Consider the following 20,774-nt stretch of genomic DNA (forward strand, 5'->3'; position numbering starts at 1 on the left):
TTTTTAAATACAAAACTTGGATCTATTTATACCTATAATTTAATTACTATGAGTATTTTCTATGAAAAATAATGATGTCGTTAGAATAATAATTATGATTAGAATACATTCATCTTTTTTGTGATTTTCTACTGACGTCTTGTCTTATCTCTTCAGATATCGAATCAACTTAATTTCATTTTGGTAAAGTGTATTCAAGGCCAGTCTGAAAAGTAACGTTTTAACAAGAAACTGTTTAAAATGTAATAATGTTCACTATGTTACCTGACGGGTCGTGGAGTTCCACTCAATGAGCAGATTCGGGTATATTACGATGAAAGGGCCCATCAAAGCGGGAGATTATCATGATAATTGTATTTATATTTCTTCCCATGACCTTATGCGATACAAATAAAGATATATAGGAAATGTAGTATATCTCTGCTTTCAGATGCAAATTATGGTCGACTCGGTCGTTTCTTTCGATATAACTATATATTTTCATCATGAGCAATAATGTGTAGTTACAAAAGTATATATGGGTATCTAAAATGGTGTTTATAGATTTTAGGCAGACTTAACATAAAAATGTGTCACCATTAAAAAGACATTTTAGAGTTTCCTAAACACTTTGCAAACACGATTTCAAACGGATCTTGATATGACTAATTGTTGTTTCATTTTAGAGTTTCCTAAACACTTTGCAAACACGATTTCAAACGGATCTTGATATGACTAATTGTTGTTTCATTTTCTAGTCCTTTTGGAATTAAATGTTACTGAATATAGTGTTCCGTGTATTTCGCTACCTCTCATTATATTGAATATGTTTGTATTTAAGACTGCGTTCTATGCCAACGAAGAATCTTCTTATAGATTTCATTAAGGTTTAGCAGTATATCACAAAACAACAGAATTTTTTAGTAAACGAACAGCATCTTGACAAACAACTTATCTGTCCAATACATGTTTTACTGTTCTGTCCCATAGAGTTGGATACTTAAAATATTATAAAGGAGTTGTCCCCCTTTAGAAAACAATTTGTAAAGAAATAAATGCAAACAATTGTCAAAAACGATGTTTCACCTAGTCATGTTATGTGTAAATACTGGTACGCTGTTTCAAATGCATCAAAAGGAAGACATGTAACAGCTTTTTAAAAATGGTAAGTTTTTAAAGGCGCTTAACTGTACAAAAGTGTGACCCCTTCATGTAGTCACTTTCCGAATTCAATACATATTCGAGTGAATTGACAATGTTATTTTTTTAGAATAATATGAATTTTTATATGCAGTTAAATTTTCATGTAAAATAATGCTTTCTTTCTATGATTTGATGATGTTCGAACTTTCTTTCTCCGAAACATGGACCTAGCTGTTAAAAGAGTTTCTATACACTGTAACTGTTTATGCATTTAATTCCGTTCGCATACCACCTCGTGTTTATGCCATGAAACGGCTGTTCGTCGTGCATAAGTCTGTGGATTTATAATAGAAAAGGAGTTGCGTTCGTTGAAAACAGATTTAATGAACTGGCCCAATGTTAATTTTTCACAGTAAATTCGGGATTGATCTTAAGTACAAGTAATAATGATATACAAAAACGAAACACACTATTCACATAAAGCTCACTGTAAGCCTAATCTGAAATAATCTTCCTCATGTGGATCGCCGCGAACTATATATGCCATTTCACATGAAAATCTTTGACAAAGCTCTTTGATCAGTTTTGTGAATTACGGGTATATGTCCTTTTACATTAAATTCTATGTTAATATGTTTGACTAGCTCTAGGAAAATACTCACTGGTCAGACATCCTGACCAGATGCGTCGAATATTTACAGGTTATTACCTTTGTATCGGGAAATATGCAGAAATTAGGAGCGCAATATTCTTCCGCTAAAAGGAGTGCATATTTTACGATGCAACGATAATAACCTTTTCTTTATATACTGCACGTATAAACGTAATGTAAATATTATGAACTTGTTCAATAGACTGAATACGATTGACAATACTGAACTAAATAAAAGAATTAATGCAACGACACACTTAAAACTACGCCACGCATTTGATATGAAATTCAGGCGTCAGTATATGGAAAAATATTGACGTTCCGGTACCATTGTAACTTAAGGGGGAACAGAAACGAATATGTAATAAGCTATTATATCTTCTTAAACTTTTACAAATCAGATGTTCAACAAAAGCATGAGTGATTAAAAAGAATGCAGATAAACGAAATAAAAAAACCTTCTTGCAAAAAATATATACATGCACGGATTAAGGTTTTGGTGTGCAACATTTATATTTGTTATGCACCAATTTAGTACAATTCTTGTCAAGAAGATGTTACTTCAAATCTTTATGAATTTAATATAAAATCGACAGTTATCACAATAAACTCATGAAATATAATTTTGATTTGTTCATATATACATAAAATAAGGCATATGAAAAAAAGGTGCAGCCTTTATGCAACTTTTATACTTGTTACGAACCTAAATGGTTTAGATATGGTCAAGAAGTTTTTATTTCAAATCTATATGAATCAAATATAAAATATAACAATCATCACAATAGACTTAATTGCCTCTGCGTGTCCAAATCCTGCCCAAGTGGATCAAATTTGATCTAGCCAGGTATCCGTCCGTTCCAATGCTAATGGCCCGTTGAGCACTTGAGGTAGTTCACAGTACAGTATGAGAAACGTTTCTGCCAAATTACTTTAAAACTGTTGAGATCATTTTTTTCATAGACCTAAAGAAGGAAAACAAAACCCGCCTTATAGCAGCCATATCTTTGTTCGACAAATCAAGATGGCTTTGATAACTTTAGTAAAGGATTGTAATGAAAGTATTTCAAAATTGGACTAGGGATTTAGAGTGTCAAAAGTGTTTTGCTCGACAAATAAAAATAACATAGCAGATTCGACCTGATACCATAGCCTGTTAACATGACGAAATCTAAACCTGCTTTGACATAATAACATAACTTTTTGACATGATAAGATAGTACTATGACAAGCTCACACCTCAGTTTCACATAAAAACATAGACATTTAACAAGTCAACATTACATTTAGGCTTAATAGCATAGCTGTTGTACATAATGAAACACTATTCGGACAATCAACATCTCATTGTGACATAATTAAAGCATAGCTGATTGACTGTTTGACATGACATGACAAAACTTTTGACATAATAACACGCTAAATTGACAATGCATAATACAGTTTTCCAACATAAGGCAGCTGCGGCGTTCTATACATTTTTAGGAGTATGAATCCATTCAAATTCGATGTTTGCCATTCTTTTCCAACTCTATACTTGAATTAGATTGTGCGTGCATTTTATAATCTATGGCATCGGCCCGTAGAATTTCATAAAATGAGCATTGAGCTGAAACCGTATCTAAATTGGTTTGTTTTACTAGCGGTATGCATAAGGAACCTGAAAACTTTGTTATTTTATTTGTTGGTTTTAATAAAATCACACCTGTTAATGTTAAATAAAACTTTTTCCACTTTAAGTGGTAGAAGAAGGTCCGGGAATTTACATTGCCGATTTGTTTGGTCTTCTGACTTACAACAGTGGGCTGCCGCGTCCGAGTAGTTAATTCCGCTTGCTTCGAATGGCTTGCTCGTCACCGTTATTGGTTGGAAACCTCGCTTCGATTGAGAATTCATTCGAAGCGATGTCATCAAGACAAATAATGAAAATTAGAAGGGACTTTTTCTAATTCATTTTTACGCTAAGATACGCAGAAAACAAACGAATCGGCAGAAAACCTCGTCGAAACCAGCATCACGCTTATACTATAGATTGCAATAACAAATATTATTGGTTCAGGTTTTTAAAATTGAATGCACGGTCATGAAGAAACACATGATGGACGAACTGAGTGAAAACTAAAAAATGTTTGGTTGGGTCGGTGGTTTTGAATCTAAGAATAATCTATCTGTGATGCACAAGCTTACATGTTGAATACAAAATAATAAGTGTCATAACTCTATGTCAAATACGTTATGAGATGTATATGATAAGAACATTTAGGGCGTTCGTGCTTATTTTGGCAAGGGCTATACTTTCGGTCTTGCTATGAGAAATCAGAAACAAATCGCTGGTGTACAACTTCACAATACGGGACGGACAAGGTCAGATCTAAGGTCATCCCTATAATAAGTTAAGCGGTGGACAGAGACATAAGAACTGAAAAATAAATACGAATCGCTATATAAATAACACAATATATTATTAAATTAATTATTTGATAAATGTATTCTACTGGTTTAAAATTATGCTAGATTCAGTTTCAGCTAAATGCCCAGTTTGTCAATGCCAGAAATTATGTTAATGTATTATACTCATTAACTATATTTAAAATTCACAACATTTGACGAAATGAGCATTTTCAGTTTTCCCTTTTTTATTGTTTTGAGCAATTTATGTCCACACTCTAAGTCATTCGAATCGAATTAGCATTTTTGGAAACGTTGAAGTATTTCACTTTGCATCATTTTCAGGTCTTCCATTCCACGTGTGAGCAATTTCATTTCCGACTGTATTTGAGAAACCGTAATACAAAGGGCATTGAAATCAATGTTTTTACTACCAGCTGTCGTCTTCTTACGAGCATCAAATCCAGCTTCGCTGAAGGTTGGTTGTAGTTCTGAATTTCTCTCCTTCCAAAACTGAATACGCTGCTCGTGAAGTTTCTTTTGCTTTTGAATTTTTTCCATCTTTGAAATCTCAGTGAAACCTTCTCCTAAAACAAACAAAGTGTATGATATCAACCCGCACACAAGTCATGTATCTATCACTTATTGTCGGCAACGTTTGACTACTGAACACTCCATGTCACTATATAGAAAGTATAGTCTAAATATATCATCTACAAAAATGAACTGGTCCAGTTAAATTTGGATAAGGGCGACATATAATATAGGTCGCTGAAACAAGAAAAGGTCCTGCTTTTTTAAGTAGGGAACAAAGAAAAGGTATGTTTAAGTTTGTCTTTCCTAGTGGTAGTTCAGTTGATATATAGATGTATATGCGAGATTTAGATTTTATGCCTGTAACGGTATGTTTACATGCTGGATGCCTTGTAATTATTTTGTATATAATTCAATCAGAACTTAATTTCACGACACGATTTTTATGTCAACTATCATGAACAGACCGAGTCTGCATTTTTCATTGCTAGCCTTGTTCTCGGTACTTCCGAGGGATCTACTTTTCAGATTTTATTTACTTGACAACAGCGGGTGTTAAGTGCTGTGTGACGGCCGTAAAAAGTCGCGCCGACTTCATCTCATGTTGTTATATTTTCTGGTCCTTCGGGATCATTGATTTCGACTCATTTAGAGTTGAAGATTGAATACTGCTTAAGCTGGTGCTAGGTGGGTGTGGGGGTGGGTGAGGGGGGCAGTGTTTCATTTTCCATTACTGCTCGTGAACAGACTCAATCAAACCGAGTCTGCAATTTTCACTGCTGGCCTTCTGCTCGGTGCTTCCGAGGGATCTACTTTTCAGATTTTATTTAGGCGTACAATACCAATTTATCACAGTGTTCAAATTTTGAAATGATACAAAATTTATCCAGGGATACTATTTCAATTTTACTTTACTATACATGTTATGTACACGGTTATGCTACAAAACAAAATTGATCTGTTCAAACGTAGAACAAGAAAAAGTAATACCTCTGATATTCTGTAATGTAATGAAATGTAACATACTTGTACTTGTGTTGAATATAATTACTCTGAATGTTTTCATAATTTCAACTTACCTTAATTGTCTACTGACTCCGCGTCCTATATTGAATATTCATCAATTGATTTTATTTTAGTAAATTTTCAAGGTATTAAATGTTATATCGTTTTGACAAAAGACTGCTTCTAATGAGGTAATGTTTACATTTATTATCTGATGACTGTAGAGCTCCATTCAGTTAACACAGTTTAGGTCTTTGATTTACGATGATGGTTTATCAGTATTGGAGGAAAATCTGTAAAAAGTTCCTTTAGAAGCAAAGAATGCAACCAAGAAGAATAATAGCAGACATAGTTTGATTGAGTCTGTTCATGAGAGGTAATGAAATGTGCAGTACCTCTCACGCCCCCTAGCACCGGCTTAAGCGAAACTCTATTACACATATGTTGAATGGACTCCGCGATCCAAAAGGGCCAGCAAATATAACAACACTGAATCCAAGTACGGGTGGACATTTTACAGCCGCCACACGGCACTTAAAGATTGCTATTGTGATAGTTATTAGAATCTGTAAAAAGATCCTTTGGAAGAAAAGAATGCAACCAAGATGAATTATAGCAGACTCGGTTTGATTGAGTCTTTCATGAACAGACTCAGTTTGATTGAGTCTGTTCATGAGAGATAATGAAATTGGCAACACCTCTCAGCCCCCTAGCTTAAGCGGAACTCTATCACACATATGTTGAAAGGACTCCATGTTCCCAAAGGACCAGAAAATATAACAACACTGAATCCAAGTACGGGTAGACTTTTTACAGCCACCACACGGCACTTAAAGATTGCTGTTGTGATAGTTGATAACATTTGTAAAAACGATCCGTTGGAAGGAAAGAATGCAACCAAGAAGAATAATAGCAGACTCGGTTTGATTAAGTCTGTTCATGAGAGATAATGAAAGGTGCAACACCTCTTTCGCCCCTAGCATCGGCTTAAGCGGAACTCTATTACACATATGCTGAATGGACTCCATGATCCCAAAGGACCAAACAATATAACAACACTGAATCCACATGACTTTAAATATCAAATAGAACATGTCCCGGCTAACATTGTACGCAATGAAGAAATAGAAATATACAGAAGATGACATTTATCTTGTGACATTTTTCATTTTTAATTGGCGGTCACAGTCTGATCGTCTAGCACGGCTTTTAGCTTCTACTTGTAACATGGATAATAAAAGGTATAACTGTTATCGGATGATTGTTACTAAACAAAGGTGCTTTGTTTGTTTGTTTTGGGTTTAACGCCGTTTTTTCAACAGTATTTCAGTTATGTAACGGCGGGCAGTTAACCTAACCAGTGTTCCTGGATTCTGTACCAGTACAAACCTGTTCTCCGCAAGTAACTGCCAACATCCCAACATGAATCAGAGGTGGGGGGCTAGTGATTTCAGACACAATGTCGTTTATCAAATAGTCACGGAGAACATACGCCCCGTCCGAGGATCGAACTCACGACACCGCGATCCGTAGACCGACGCTCTACCTACTGAGCTAAGCGGGCGGGCGTAAACAAAAGTGCATTCTATATGTAAGCGATCATATAATTAATTTGAATTCTTAGACTTCTTAATACCATTATTTGCTGCTGTGTCTGATTCATTTACCTTTTCCTTCCCGCACTAAGTTCAGAAAGTCTCTTTTTTTTTTAAACAAATATTGATTATGTACCTTTCAATATATTCAAAGCATGACCAATTCGTATCATTTTGCTTGGAAAATTATATTGTATGTTCGACATGTAAATAATCATTACATCGTAATATGATTCTCAATAAACTACATAGTAGGAATGTGTTTAATACATACTATTTATTTAATTTCACATTTCAATTTCTAAATTCATGGAGTGACGAATGGTCTGCCATCGGAAATTATTAAGTTCGTTTATTAACAAGAATTTTGGTACAAAATATTGGTCTACCTTGCGAACAGTATGATTGCTGTTGTTCAACAAATTTGAACAGTTCCGCAATATCTGCCATTCCGGATTGCTCAAGGATATCTGCAAATACTTCATCCCAGTTAGGTAAATGTTTAGCTACACCTTCAATAATCACACTAGCGGCTGTCTGTGAACCACGTGCTCTATATACTGTATCTGCTTCCTCGTATTCTGATTGGACAAGTAACTCCCTTTCATAAACTGCATCCAAAAAATCCGGAAAACATATACGCTGCTGAAGGTCGTGCGTTACAAGTTTAAGAATATCTGAGCTATGGCTGTGATGAATCTCTGTTTCATTTCTTAGAAGTTTCGATAGATGGATATACTCTGCAAACAAGAAGTATTCAGACTTGCTCAACTTCCACATAAAATATTTTATTTATTTTATTTATTCAATCCACAAAATTTCAAAAACCGAAACAACAGAAAAGGATTTTTGTTTTTATATCAACATGAAAAGGATTGTAGGCAACCGTCCATGAACAAGCTCAATCAAACTGATCATGCAATATTTTCATTTTTGTTGTGCTTGTCGACCAGAGAAGATTCACCTTTTTCAAATTAAATTTTACTATTTTCATATGCCAGTACAGTTCATATATAGATAACATTAAATCATGCGCTTTGGCTTATTAATAATCTTATAAACCATTAAGAACACTTTTAAAATCTAAACCATCATGCTATATACGGAAAGAAAACATTTACCCAGTGTTTCCAATGCATCCAAGAAGCTCTGCCATATTCCGGGTATGTCACTCATCGTCATAATGTCAAGGAGCAATTCTACCGCATCAGGAGGACACGATTTTTGCTTGCTGTTTATGATTTCAGTTTCATATTTTCCTATAATTGCATATAATGTATTTTTACTGACTGAAATTTTAGCCAATTAATTGTAAATGTATAACTGAATTGTACATTTGATATATAGTTCTTTTGTCAAGTAGGTTGTGACAAATACTGAGTGAATTGATTGCCATTTTATACCCTATCGATGTCACTCGTACATTTACATTAACATGCCAGGTCTAACATTTAGCTAGAAAGGACTATTACGATCTTAGGCTGTCAAACATATCAAAATCCCAGACGAAATCTAACATCTATGGTCACAAGATGTCTTACCACAGTTACAAGTAGCTCTTAGCTTTCTTCAATGCCACATAGCAAGTGAATCACCATGTCACAATAATCTAAGTATTTCTTGTATATTGTGACATCTGAGTTACATTGTATAACTTCAAAACATGAAAATACACAGTTGAAACGCATACGTTGTTGATATAGACATTACCTACCCAGCGGGAGAAGAGGTAATAGATCTTCAACCCGAACTTGATGTTTGATGCAGTCCCGATACACCTCTGCCATATACTGTACATGACATTTGTTTTCCATCGATTCTTCACTAGTTGCAGTCGTAGAAGAAATCACAGAGTCGGATGTTGAACTCCGAGTGTCAAATCTACTATAGCGATGCAGCTGAAAAAAGGAAAATTGTAATGATCAAATATATTCGTCCGCGAATCATATAAATTTTGCTACATATGAACAGTCCGATAAACAATACTAGAACAGATACGGATGCCGTAAAAATGTTTACTAAGTTCTGAATAAACCGACAAAGAAAACAGAGAGCTCTGTCCATTGAACAAGTCCAATGTAGACAGAGGTGATAGCTTCAGAATACAGCTGCTAACACTTATTTAAAGATAAATAAGAGACAAATAAGAAATGCATTTGCGAAGCCAGTGTTGACAAAGATACAGTCGGTATGGACAGCAGCATAAAGAATTTATCATAGTAAATATTCATTCAGAGGCATCCGTGTATTATACATTAATTACTACATACGCTCAACTACATGTATCTAACAATCATCCACAACTTTATAAAGTATCATGCTTATAAGTAGTAATTTATTACATATTTTTCAAAACAATTATAAGCTCTTCAGTTTTTTAATAACACATTTCATCAACAGAAAATAAAAGCAACCCGCCCGCTTAGCTCAATAGGAAGAGCGCCGAACTTCGTATTGTGGGGTCGTGAGTTCGATCCTCGGGCGAGCTGTATGTTCTCCGTGATAATTTGATAAAAGACATTTTGTCTGAAATCATTCGTCCTCCTTCTCTGATTCATGTGGTGACGTTGGCAGTTACTTGCGGAAGACATGTTTGTACTGGAACAGAATTGAATCCAGGAACACTTGTTAGGTTAACTACCCGCCGTTACATAATTGAAATACTTTTGAAAAAACCCAACACAGACAAACAAAGAAAATAAAAGCACTTCTGTAATACAAACCTTTCGCTTTCGAGCAAATTTCTTAACACTAGTTTGGGCACTGTGTCCATCATTTCGCTGGAACGGAAAAAAAAGTGACTGAGTATTGAAGTGGCAATACAGAAGTCCCCTATTGGCATAAAACTTTGTTAGTTTTCGTCCCTTGTGGGTGTTGGCAACAGTGTTAAGACTAAAAATGCTTCAGGCATTTAGGAGCTAAGAAACAAAAATTATTTTCACATAAATTTCAATAGTGACCTTGACCTACAAGCATAGATCATGTACACGACACATTGTTTGTAGTATAAAGATAATCCATCAACATGATCAATGCATATAAATGTTACCTTCAATAGTGACATCGAACTTTGACCGACAAACATGGGTCATGTGCGCCACAAATAGTCTAATTATGGGAAACATTTCGGGGTAGTAATACAAGAATCCTTCGATGCAATTGAAAGTTATGGGACAGAAACAAATTTCACTTGACCTCAAACAGTAACCTTGACCTGTAATCGACAAGCATAAGTATATGTTGACAAATTGTCTCATCAAGGGAAACGTTTGTGTTTAACACTTAGATGATCCATCTATGCATATAAAAGTTATGGAGCGGAAACAATTTTTACTTGACCTTCAATGATAATATTGACCTTTGACCCACAAGCATAAGTCATGTACGTGCATTATCTACACATTGCCCTCTATATAAATGAACCTAGCTTGAATACTTTTTTAGCAACTGCAGGATCAAGATTTGCAGACGGACAGACAGACAGACGGACGGACGGACATATGGGATTTTATGTGGCTACTCTTTTGTTCTTTCCATTGTTCTTTTTGCCAAAAGCTTACGGAATGAATGACATCAAAGAAAAGTACAGTTACCTATTGTTCCTATAGTTACCTAAGTATGCAATTGTAAGCTCAGACTGACGGACGGACGGGGACAGTCCTATAGTCCCCATCCCCGTGAACCGGTTGGGGACTAATAACGATATTTTTATGTAACACATAGCTTAAGGTTTTAACTTTGCTCTTGTGGTGGTGCAATATGTCTTGTTTTCTCCACTATTTTCTTGTTATAATTCTTAACGTAAGATTTCCTATTGTTCAGATTAAGAAGACGATGATTTCTACAGAGAATGCTGTGTTTACAAATTGATACTTATAAATATTTAATCTTATATTTTGTAGTGGAGATGGTAAATCAGGTTTTGGTCGAGTTCATTTACACTTTTTTCCACTGAATTTTATTACATGTTAGATTTTCGCAGCACTTTGATATTCATATCCAGTAGAGTTATTTTAGCATAGGTTTAAATTTGATAAACATACCTCACCAAACAAATGATATGAATGTAAATATTGTATAATATTTGTCTAGGCCGTGTATTGACAATTATTATGTAGTTAGCCGAAATTTATAACAAGAGAAATACTGTATTGTTGGTTGATAATGCAATTATTACTAACTTCCTTTGCACACCTCAGTTGCTCAACCACGATACATTGGCACAAATAATGAATTAGTAAGCTTCAAGAAGTTTGAAAACTTGTCTTTTGGTCGATTTCGAAATATCCCAGTATCTATCTAATGCAAATATATATTTAAATATATAATTAAAACTATATTGCAGTAAAAAGAAATACTACGCCTTTTAATATTTTCGTATTGAAGGCGGTTGGTGGGGGTAATTACATTTTTTATAAAAATAATAAAGCATATGTTTCCAACCGGGATCGATCTCTATGTAAAGGATCGTTCAATCCATTAATAAATTGTGACATTTTGTGTACCTTGATGATAACTAAGTATTGTTTGAAGGAATTACAAGCTGTGAAATACGTGTACACTTAATAACAATATCAGAAAGTGGTAGTGTAATTGCAAAATATTATATTAAACTTATCTTTCATTTAGATAATCAGTTTAGTATGGTCTTATTACCGATATACTGTAACATTTCCGGGTAAACGTAGCTAAAGCCTTTCGTGAACTTAATATATACTCAATATGTAAGACAGAAAGATATTCGGATACATTATGGGAGTAAGGAATCAAAATAAAAAGTAAAGACAGGTGCATATTTATATTATTTTACAGTCACACTTGATTTAGCAGTACATATAATAAATCTACATACCTTCACCGTCGTTTCATTGCTACTACGTTTCAACTGCGACAAAATTGCTCCGGTGCGTTCTGTTGGCTTTGGTGGCAAAGGTGGTTTGCTCGGCTAAATAGGAAAATTACAGGAACACATAACATTTTGTACATTTTCTACGTGTCAGTATACGTCTGTGTTCGGTAGTAATGTAATTATCACTTAATTGTGGATTTAATCAATCAACATAAATAAGATGTTAAAACTATAATACAAGCAGATGTAAATTATGAGATATAGTATAGGCATTTTTTTGGAATTCTCTTTAAAATTTTGAAAATGGAAAGTTGTTTAAAGCAACAATGTTTTTAATAGGTTTGCTATTATCAACGTGTAAGTATAACCTTTGCGTTACTAGCCTTCTCTGCTATATAACTGGTAATGTTTGGCTTCGGTTCAGTGCCACGCTGAGTGTGCTTTCTATTCTGTTCTGTTTTATGTACTTTGTTGGCTTCCCTGGTGTCTAAATGAGTCACGACATTTTGATTTGTTGCTTGTTTAATCTTTTCCTCCTGAAAAGTAGCAACACAACAAATGTTCCAAAATAATTTCTCAAAACGGCAACCGATATTCGACAAGGACTGAATACGAAATAGCTCAGTGGCTTGCACATTTTTAATGACGGGTAAAATGTATTCTTTTAATCAGAGATGTGAACGTAAAACAGATAAGGTTTTCGTTTCGTTTGTAATAGCTTTTCCCAAGCACTCGTGATAATATTTACCTCGTTTTACTAGCCAATATCAAGTTTAAAGTATCATTTAGATAAGTGTTTCAAATCAACTCTTGTGATAACTACTTATGATGAAGGTCGATCATAATATATCACGTATGCTAGATATGGTCCTGATTTAATTAAGCCGACATTCTGATATAGTAGTGTAAATAAACTTTAAAGTTAACATTCGTCTGCAAAACAAAGCTATAACCATGCAGAATAGTTTTACAAATGGGTCATGTTTTTGTTTCGCTTATTTAAACACAATTCGGTCTAAAACCATTTAAATTCAAATCCCTTAGATTTCCTTCACGCGTTAGGAAACAGAATGCTGAATGTACTGACAGACATTATTTTTACCAAACAGATAACTTTTTCAATTCATGATATTACGGAAAGTAATGAAGAATTGATGGAACGCAATGCGACATGCATTCTTATCACTTACAATATAAATTAAGATACAATCTCTTTCAAGGCATGGGTAAAATACATATATCTGAAACTGTGTTCACCAACCTGGTCCCCTGTATTGTGTGGATCAACCTTTGCATTATTAATCGCGATCGTTGAAAAACTGCCAATTTCTTCATTTGTTATTTCTTTTGTGTTTCCTTCTATCTGATCATCAGGTGTTTCCTGTTGCAATGTACCTATCATGTTAGCATTGTTGTTTTTCACATGCCCTTGCGTTTGTTCCTCCTTATCTGTATTCTGATAGAAATATTATCAGACAATAATAGAATGCTTACATATAGACAATTTATAATACAAATGGTAAAAACATGTTAAAAGGATATCACATTTATGTTCGTTAATAACAAAAATGATCATTCAAGTTAAAAACAATAAGTTGAATATCGATACAAAAATACAAAACTAACAATTACCGTAACATTTGCATGGTACGATTCCGCTTGTTCTTGTGATGATGTGGTATTTTGTTCATCTATTTGTTTTGTCATGCTTGGACCTGTATTTGTTGTAATGCTTTCAATCGTATGTGCTTTTGCAGGCTGATCAGCCTTTTTTCCAAGAGGATCAACCATGTGTTCTATCATTTTTGTATTTGTATTTTCATTTTCGAAGTCATCCGTTTCCTTAATCAAGTGATTATCGCCGTGGTCGGATTTCGATATTGTGTCTTTACTGGCTTGTGACGGTCTGCATTCTTCTATCCGATCAGCCCTATCTTCATCAGGTATATCAGTCCCAGTTGTACTGCCCGTGATTACCGTTTGTTCAGACGATATATTAGTACTGACATCCTGATTGAAAATTAAATTAGAAGTCGAGTTGTACTAACATATTTATATACCTAACAAATGAGGTAAATATAATGCATGAGAGATATGGTTTGCAGAACAAATAACTGAAATAGGCGTCATGTATAAATTTAAAATGAGCTATCAAATGAAAAAAAAATATATGTAGTAAATTCTTATAATTATATCGGTATATAATAATAAGACTGATAAATCTCATCGAGTTTATTGTCACAAATTATTTACTGGCATTTGGTTTTCACAAACATAGTTATTTGGAATATTCGGCTTATTCTGTGATGAACGTGCAATGTTCTGAATATTTAAACTGAGAAGTTGATAAATGACAAAATTTGATTCTGCACAACATCGCATATACAATTTGTAATGGTTTTAAATTGTTTTAAATTGAAATTTGTCAATAAAGACAACTCAAAAAGCTGAATTAATACAAAACGTGGGCCCCGTTTCATATTTTATACTGTATATTACAAGTGATGGAAGTGTTGTTAGGCAGTAAAAAGTCCACTACTGGAAAAATATGATCATATTTGCAGATGTTTAGCTATAGTTAAGAGTTAAGAGATATCTACCGAATATGCACTGAAATGTGTTAGGTATCCTTCTTTTTTCAACATGAAATATCTTTGGAGGGTCAGGTACTTCAAACTTAAAATAAGATAAAATAAATGTACTTGAAGAGACAGCGATAAACAAACTTGAGATTGACTTTGATGAAAATGAATTATTATTTAAATAGCAGTTAAGAGATCATTTTGTGAGTTTTGTTTTAGTTAGTAAATGTATTAGTAGGTAAATATATAGAACCAAATATGCTTTTGATGTAATACTGTTCAATTGAAAGACTATCTGTTACAAAAGTGACTTATCTAAGTAACATTTTATAGAGGCAAATAACTCAGTGCAGTTTGGTCTGCCGATATGAAATTTACTGCAAGAGATAAATGAGATTAAAAATATTTACCCCCTCCAGTACTTTAATGTATTCTTTCTCATGTGTTTCCGTCTTCGAAGTATGCAAAGTTTTTTTGTCATTTGTTGGTTCTAGGCCAATCTTTCTCTACAAAAATAGATTCATAACGATTTTTTTCTACCGCAGTTAGTTATAGCAATACCCATTATCATGATTAATAATTCAATACGCTTTGAAATTAGATACTGGCGCGTTTATAACTATGTATTCCGAGTAATCCTTAATTGTGTGGATATCTACAAAAAAGTCTCGGTTGCTAAGCACATAAGGCTGGTTAAGAGATGTTATATTTTAATTCGCCGTAAAATTGGCGCTTTTGGTGTTTGACAAAATCAATGTCAATCTGTCCGGGCATTATTTAAAGGATGGGTTGGTATCTGGCTAAATCCACGCCCTTTTTAAATCAGCTGGATGACTTCAACACATGGCGATAGCTTTAACAAACAGAGGCGAGAGACACTTTTATTCAACGTCACCAACATTGACAAATCGAATACAGAAGCCAGGATAATGTTTTAAAGTAGTCTCAAACTACAGTGAAATTGAAGTATGTTATGAATAAGTGAGTTTTCGTCTCTACAATTGGACATAACAATATCATTTATTGTCAAAGGCAAGTTAAGCATGTCATTTGTTCCTTTATATCAAATTGGCTTGTGGAAAACATAGGGTTTCTGAAGATATGCCACGACGAGAATTACATGTGTATTTTTACCCAGTTAAGCTTGAGAACCATGCTATGATTTTTACTGTGACTATTTGTCGTAAATAGTAGTAGGAATAAACTTTAGCAAAAAATACATACATACCTTCAAACCTTCCCTTCCGTGGCTCTGTTGACTTTGCTTTAACAAAATACAAAACAAGTATATGTAACAGGGACTTGAATGTGTGAATAAAACTCAATAAATACTGTCTGAATACGAAAAGTAGATAATACAAAGTTCTAAAACTAACTTTAAACATATGATAAACAAATGCAGTTCAAACCATTTTACAAGATACAATATAATGTTGCACTTGTTTTGTTCATGTGTTGCATTTACACAAGTAGAACGTGCTAAAAGATAATTTAGTTAAATTCGTTATTTATAAGGCATAAGTTGAATAATTTGTTAACGCATTTATTAAGCCTTCGAACATTATAATTTTATTGATGAATGCAGTAGCTTTGATAGATTTTTCTCTCCATCAGCAAGAAAACCCCGCAAACCTTGTCAAAGTCTTATTTCAAGGTTCTGCTTCGGTGCTTTTGTCATGTATGGTTGCGCATCTGCATTTTGATGAAAATGTATCTATTACATATATATCAGTGAATAATCGAAATATTAGAGTGAAATATATTTGGTATTTTTACAATGAAAAAATATCAGATATATGATTGATGGGAAATGGGAAAATTTAGTCAAACATGAAATAAAGTGTGTTTGTTTTACATGTAAGATCAAAATATCTTCCACTCATTAACACCATACATACATTTTCACTCGTTGCTATGCCACTCGGGAAAATATTGCATGTTGTGTTCACTCGTGGAAGATATTTCAATCTTACACTGTAACAAGCTAATAGCATCTATGCCCTTGACATGGATCAATATATAAGAATATTATCTTGGTTTCATTGTATATTTATAACAGCAATAAGGATTTCCGTATCCTTGACGATAAACCACCACGATAAAAGAATGTTAAAACTTGATTGTGTCTGTAGGACACAGGGTGTGCCCCCACTGGTACATTTGTCATAAATAAGGGGCAATAATTCAAATGTTTTCAGGGAGTATAGCCTCAACAAACATTTATATAAAGGATTCATTATTTTAGGCCGTATATTTTTTGAGCTAAAATTTTAATTCAATCTGTTGAATGCCAAATTAAAATTTATCGTCATTGAAAAAGTTTAAATTAATGAATTATAAATTTAGACAACGTGTTTTAAGTGAATAAGTCATTGTATACCTTCTAGTTGTACATTTTTCAATTAAATGGTTATTATAGCTCTGTAGGTCCGCCAAAAATCACGTTATTTAACATACTTATCTAATGTTCAGTACATCATAAAGGGTGTAAAGAAGGTTTACGTCATGCTCGGAGTGACATGCCCCAAAACCATCTCATATCATTAGTTCACTAAAAATGTTGTTAAGGTAAGGGATACTTCATATTTAAATTCGAAAGTTTTGACACGTTGCAACTCGACTTTAATTTAGATTGTTGTTTAATTTTACATATTACTCTATTTCATTTTTTCATCTAATAATAAGGTCATTACACCTTACATTCCGTGAAAATTAATAAATTATATTTTATTAATACATGTGCCAAACTAATGATGTCATACAAAAGTATGCATTGACTTACACAATTTGGTGACTAGACCACTCCATACCCTAACATTGTGTTCCAATATTATCTTAATCAAAATCTAAGTACCTAATAAAGTTAACAATATCGATTAGATTTTAGGATTTAAAAGCGGTTCTGTATTAAATGAATTTACCTCGAAACGTCGTCGAAGAGAAGAAACTCCTGTCTTACTTTGTAACATCTGTAAGAAAAAATGTGGAATTTCAATGTTGAGCTACAAGTTTAATCTAGTAATGTCTGTGCATATAATACCTTAATCAAAGTGAAAATAGAATGTTTACTTGCAATTTTAATATTAAGACTCATTTATAAAAAAAAAACAAAAAAAACTTTTATTTTGGCGCCTCGAGGTTTGGAGTGTATCAAAGGTTACCGATTCGAGATTTGCATTTGGATGCATTTTAGGTATCCAGTTACAGTTATCACTTGCCCAATGGTAGAGATAGTACCTAAAATTTTAAATTATGAAAAGCAATTAAAAATAATTTTCGTTGTTTATATATAACATTTAAGAAAGAATATAATTCATGTCTTGATTTGATCATTTTGAAGAATGTTGTTTAAGATTTTCTTAAACTTTTTATAAAATTCCATGTATTCCCCCCTTGTAGATAGTTCTACCTATCAAGTCATTGATCAATATTTAATCCCCAGTAATACCTGGATTATCGTGGGAAGAACTTAACTAAATGCAAAAAATGTCAAATACACGATTATTGTATGACATCGAAAATTGTTTCAAGTCTAATAAAATAAATTCAGATCTACTTTTTAAGCTGAAATTTAGATATGTTATTTTACTATATCACACATACTATATAATAACAAGAAAAAAAAACTCTTCAGCATTTACCATGAAATTTGAAATTATAATGAAATGACCTATCACTAAGTTTTAATCCATGCAATTACTTCATTCTTACTATTGACTTTTGTCATACAGATGTACAGGTTAATGCAGGGAAGGATTATAATTTGTGTCATTGATTGACCTGTAGTACTACGTCTACAAATGGACATTTTATAGTCGGCGCTTGCACAACCAACATGAAGGAAAATGGTCCATCAAACTCCTTTAATGTGCCAATCCTGTTAATGATACATATGCCAGTGAAAATCCAGCAAATTATCATTTGTGGCCTATATACTGTTGTGTTTTAACAGCTAGCTCCGTTTTCAGTGTGTGTTAGCGGCCGCCAGGTCCGATGATTGTGGGTTATCACTCGGTCGGTTTTAAGTATTTCAAACGCGTGGTCCGTTTACAGCGTGTACTAGGTTTTGCCCATTACTGCGTTGCGTAATCCCTAGTTACACGAGTCTGCAGTCTGCAGTTGTTATTCTAGTAAAGGTAATGATGAAAACGCACCACCTTGCTCGTCATTCGGTTGGCTTGATATCACGCGGACTTTTCTGCAACTGATTAATAGTTATAAAGTAACCATTTTGTTTGATGCGCTTTGTTGTAACCCGTTTGTAAGCTGAAGCATTGGTTTGGAATAAATTGTTCCATTGCTGAATACGCTGGTGTGTGTCATTGCTTAAATAAATCATTTATTACAAAAATAAACCATATGGCATTACACAACTTTACAACAAATAGTAATATGTTGATAACACACGATTTATGACAAGGCCATAACGTCATTCTTTCAAGTTGTACTTTTATGTATTTTGATGTGTGCATTAACTTCATACTGAGTCATTGAAATGCAAGACTTGAATACTTGAATATCCCGGTGATTACCTTACGTATATACATAATATATTATCTTTACATATCATCTCAGGACATTGTAACATTTCATCTCATGAATAAAACGCTTTGTAAATGAAAAATAAATAATCTTTAGAGCATTTAGATTTCATGATGGATGGTGGATGGATGAATGGAAATTCATTCAGACTAAAACACACATTTAAACATTATAGGAATAGTAATTGACACTGTAAAACAGTTATTGCACTTAGTTAAAGCATTGATATTGCAAATTATTAAAATCCCATTGCAAGAATAAAATGTCTAGATCATTGTATTTAAAAACGCTAACAGGGGTATCACTCATTATCACAAGTAAAATAGTATCACAGGTCTCTGGTTAGGAGAAAAATAACTAATCATATATCTGTTACATAATATGATTAAGAATACACCATATATAAAAACTGATACAAAACACGTTAATAGTGTCTCCAAATCTTAAACCACAACAGAATGCAAACAAAAATGTTGAGCAAAACAAGGAATTTTACCTCTTGTTTAGTAATATTAACTGTAAACGTCTTCGCCGACAGTTATACCAAAGCGTTCCAATTATATTCAATGCGATAAAAGTAAGATTATTTCAAAATCATGACATGTGTTTACATGGTATACATTGAATGTTTATTGACAACCAATCTTTGTAGCTAGATTATTTACTTTTTTGTTATTATAAAAACAATATACTTGTATAGAAATAACAACATTAATTTAGTACAAGTAGGAGTACTGAAAAAGTGTATACCTTTAATGCCGAAAGTCCGCTGACACAATTAACATTATAATAATAAACCGGTTTGACCGGTTAGGATGAGGAAGTAAAAATATCAAATTTAAGAATGTTCTATTTATAAAGTCTGTCTAATCAGGACCTAAATATATATTTATTTGGGAAACCGAGGTCAAGTGCCGTACTTTTTATTTATTTTTCACACAAATAATCAACAGAAGTTATAATTGAAATTAAAATTTGAACATAATATGAATAATTTTGCTCATTATGTATAATGTGTTATCTTCCGCTTAAAAACATTAATGGGCAAAAGAAATATTTATACTTTGCATACCTTTCACCTCTAGACACAAGAAAATCATGTAAAATATACAATGTATACAGTAGGATTTTATTATTTAGTAGATATTTACCTAGAGGTCTAGTGTAACATTTCAGCTGATGTTCTTTGTTGTGACATGTAAGTTTGACCAGCACTTTTGAGGTATAAAATGTACACATTTCTATTTCTAGTCATACACGTATTTTCATTGCAATATTTTTTTTTATTTAGAGGTTTATCAAAATACAAAGCAAACAGGTGTAAACATAGTATTTATTGTCAAATAGAATCAAATATAAATAATATCAAGATGGTTTCTTGGACGGGGTTTAAAATATCCTACAATGTAAACATTTCAAACTTATTTGAAATGGTGTACAGTTCGGTAACACAGTAATCCAATATATATGTTAACGATATTTTTGGATACGATTTTAAGTCAGAT

At 33.2% G+C, this 20,774-nt stretch overlaps 1 protein-coding gene across 1 annotated transcript; it reads right to left on the bottom strand.

Annotated features, from left to right (window-relative positions):
* Positions 1-1,521: 1,521 nt before the first annotated feature.
* Positions 1,522-20,075, bottom strand: LOC123538708 (uncharacterized). The gene is made up of 13 exons (XM_053529403.1): positions 20,020-20,075; positions 17,649-17,696; positions 15,956-15,991; positions 15,138-15,233; positions 13,778-14,155; positions 13,407-13,601; positions 12,514-12,681; positions 12,149-12,241; positions 10,020-10,076; positions 9,011-9,194; positions 8,418-8,555; positions 7,686-8,036; positions 1,522-4,749 (listed from the first exon to the last, which is right to left on the bottom strand). Exons 2-13 carry the CDS (start codon positions 17,694-17,696, stop codon positions 4,460-4,462), a joined length of 2,034 nt encoding a protein of 677 aa, XP_053385378.1. The 5' UTR covers positions 20,020-20,075; the 3' UTR covers positions 1,522-4,459.
* Between the last annotated feature and the right edge of the window lie 699 nt (positions 20,076-20,774).

Source organism: Mercenaria mercenaria, chromosome 18 (genome assembly GCF_021730395.1).
Source record: "Mercenaria mercenaria strain notata chromosome 18, MADL_Memer_1, whole genome shotgun sequence".
Taxonomy (NCBI): domain Eukaryota; kingdom Metazoa; phylum Mollusca; class Bivalvia; order Venerida; family Veneridae; genus Mercenaria; species Mercenaria mercenaria.

Coding starts and splice junctions, on each gene's coding strand:
- LOC123538708 (XM_053529403.1), bottom strand. CDS start 17,696: ATGTTACAAAGTAAGACAGGAGTTTCTTCTCTTCGACGACGTTTCGAG. Junction 12,682..13,406: donor CACACAATACAGGGGACCAG/GTTGGTGAACAC, acceptor GCTACTTTTCAG/GAGGAAAAGATTAAACAAGC. Junction 8,556..9,010: donor ATTACCTCTTCTCCCGCTGG/GTAGGTAATGTC, acceptor ATGCAATTATAG/GAAAATATGAAACTGAAATC.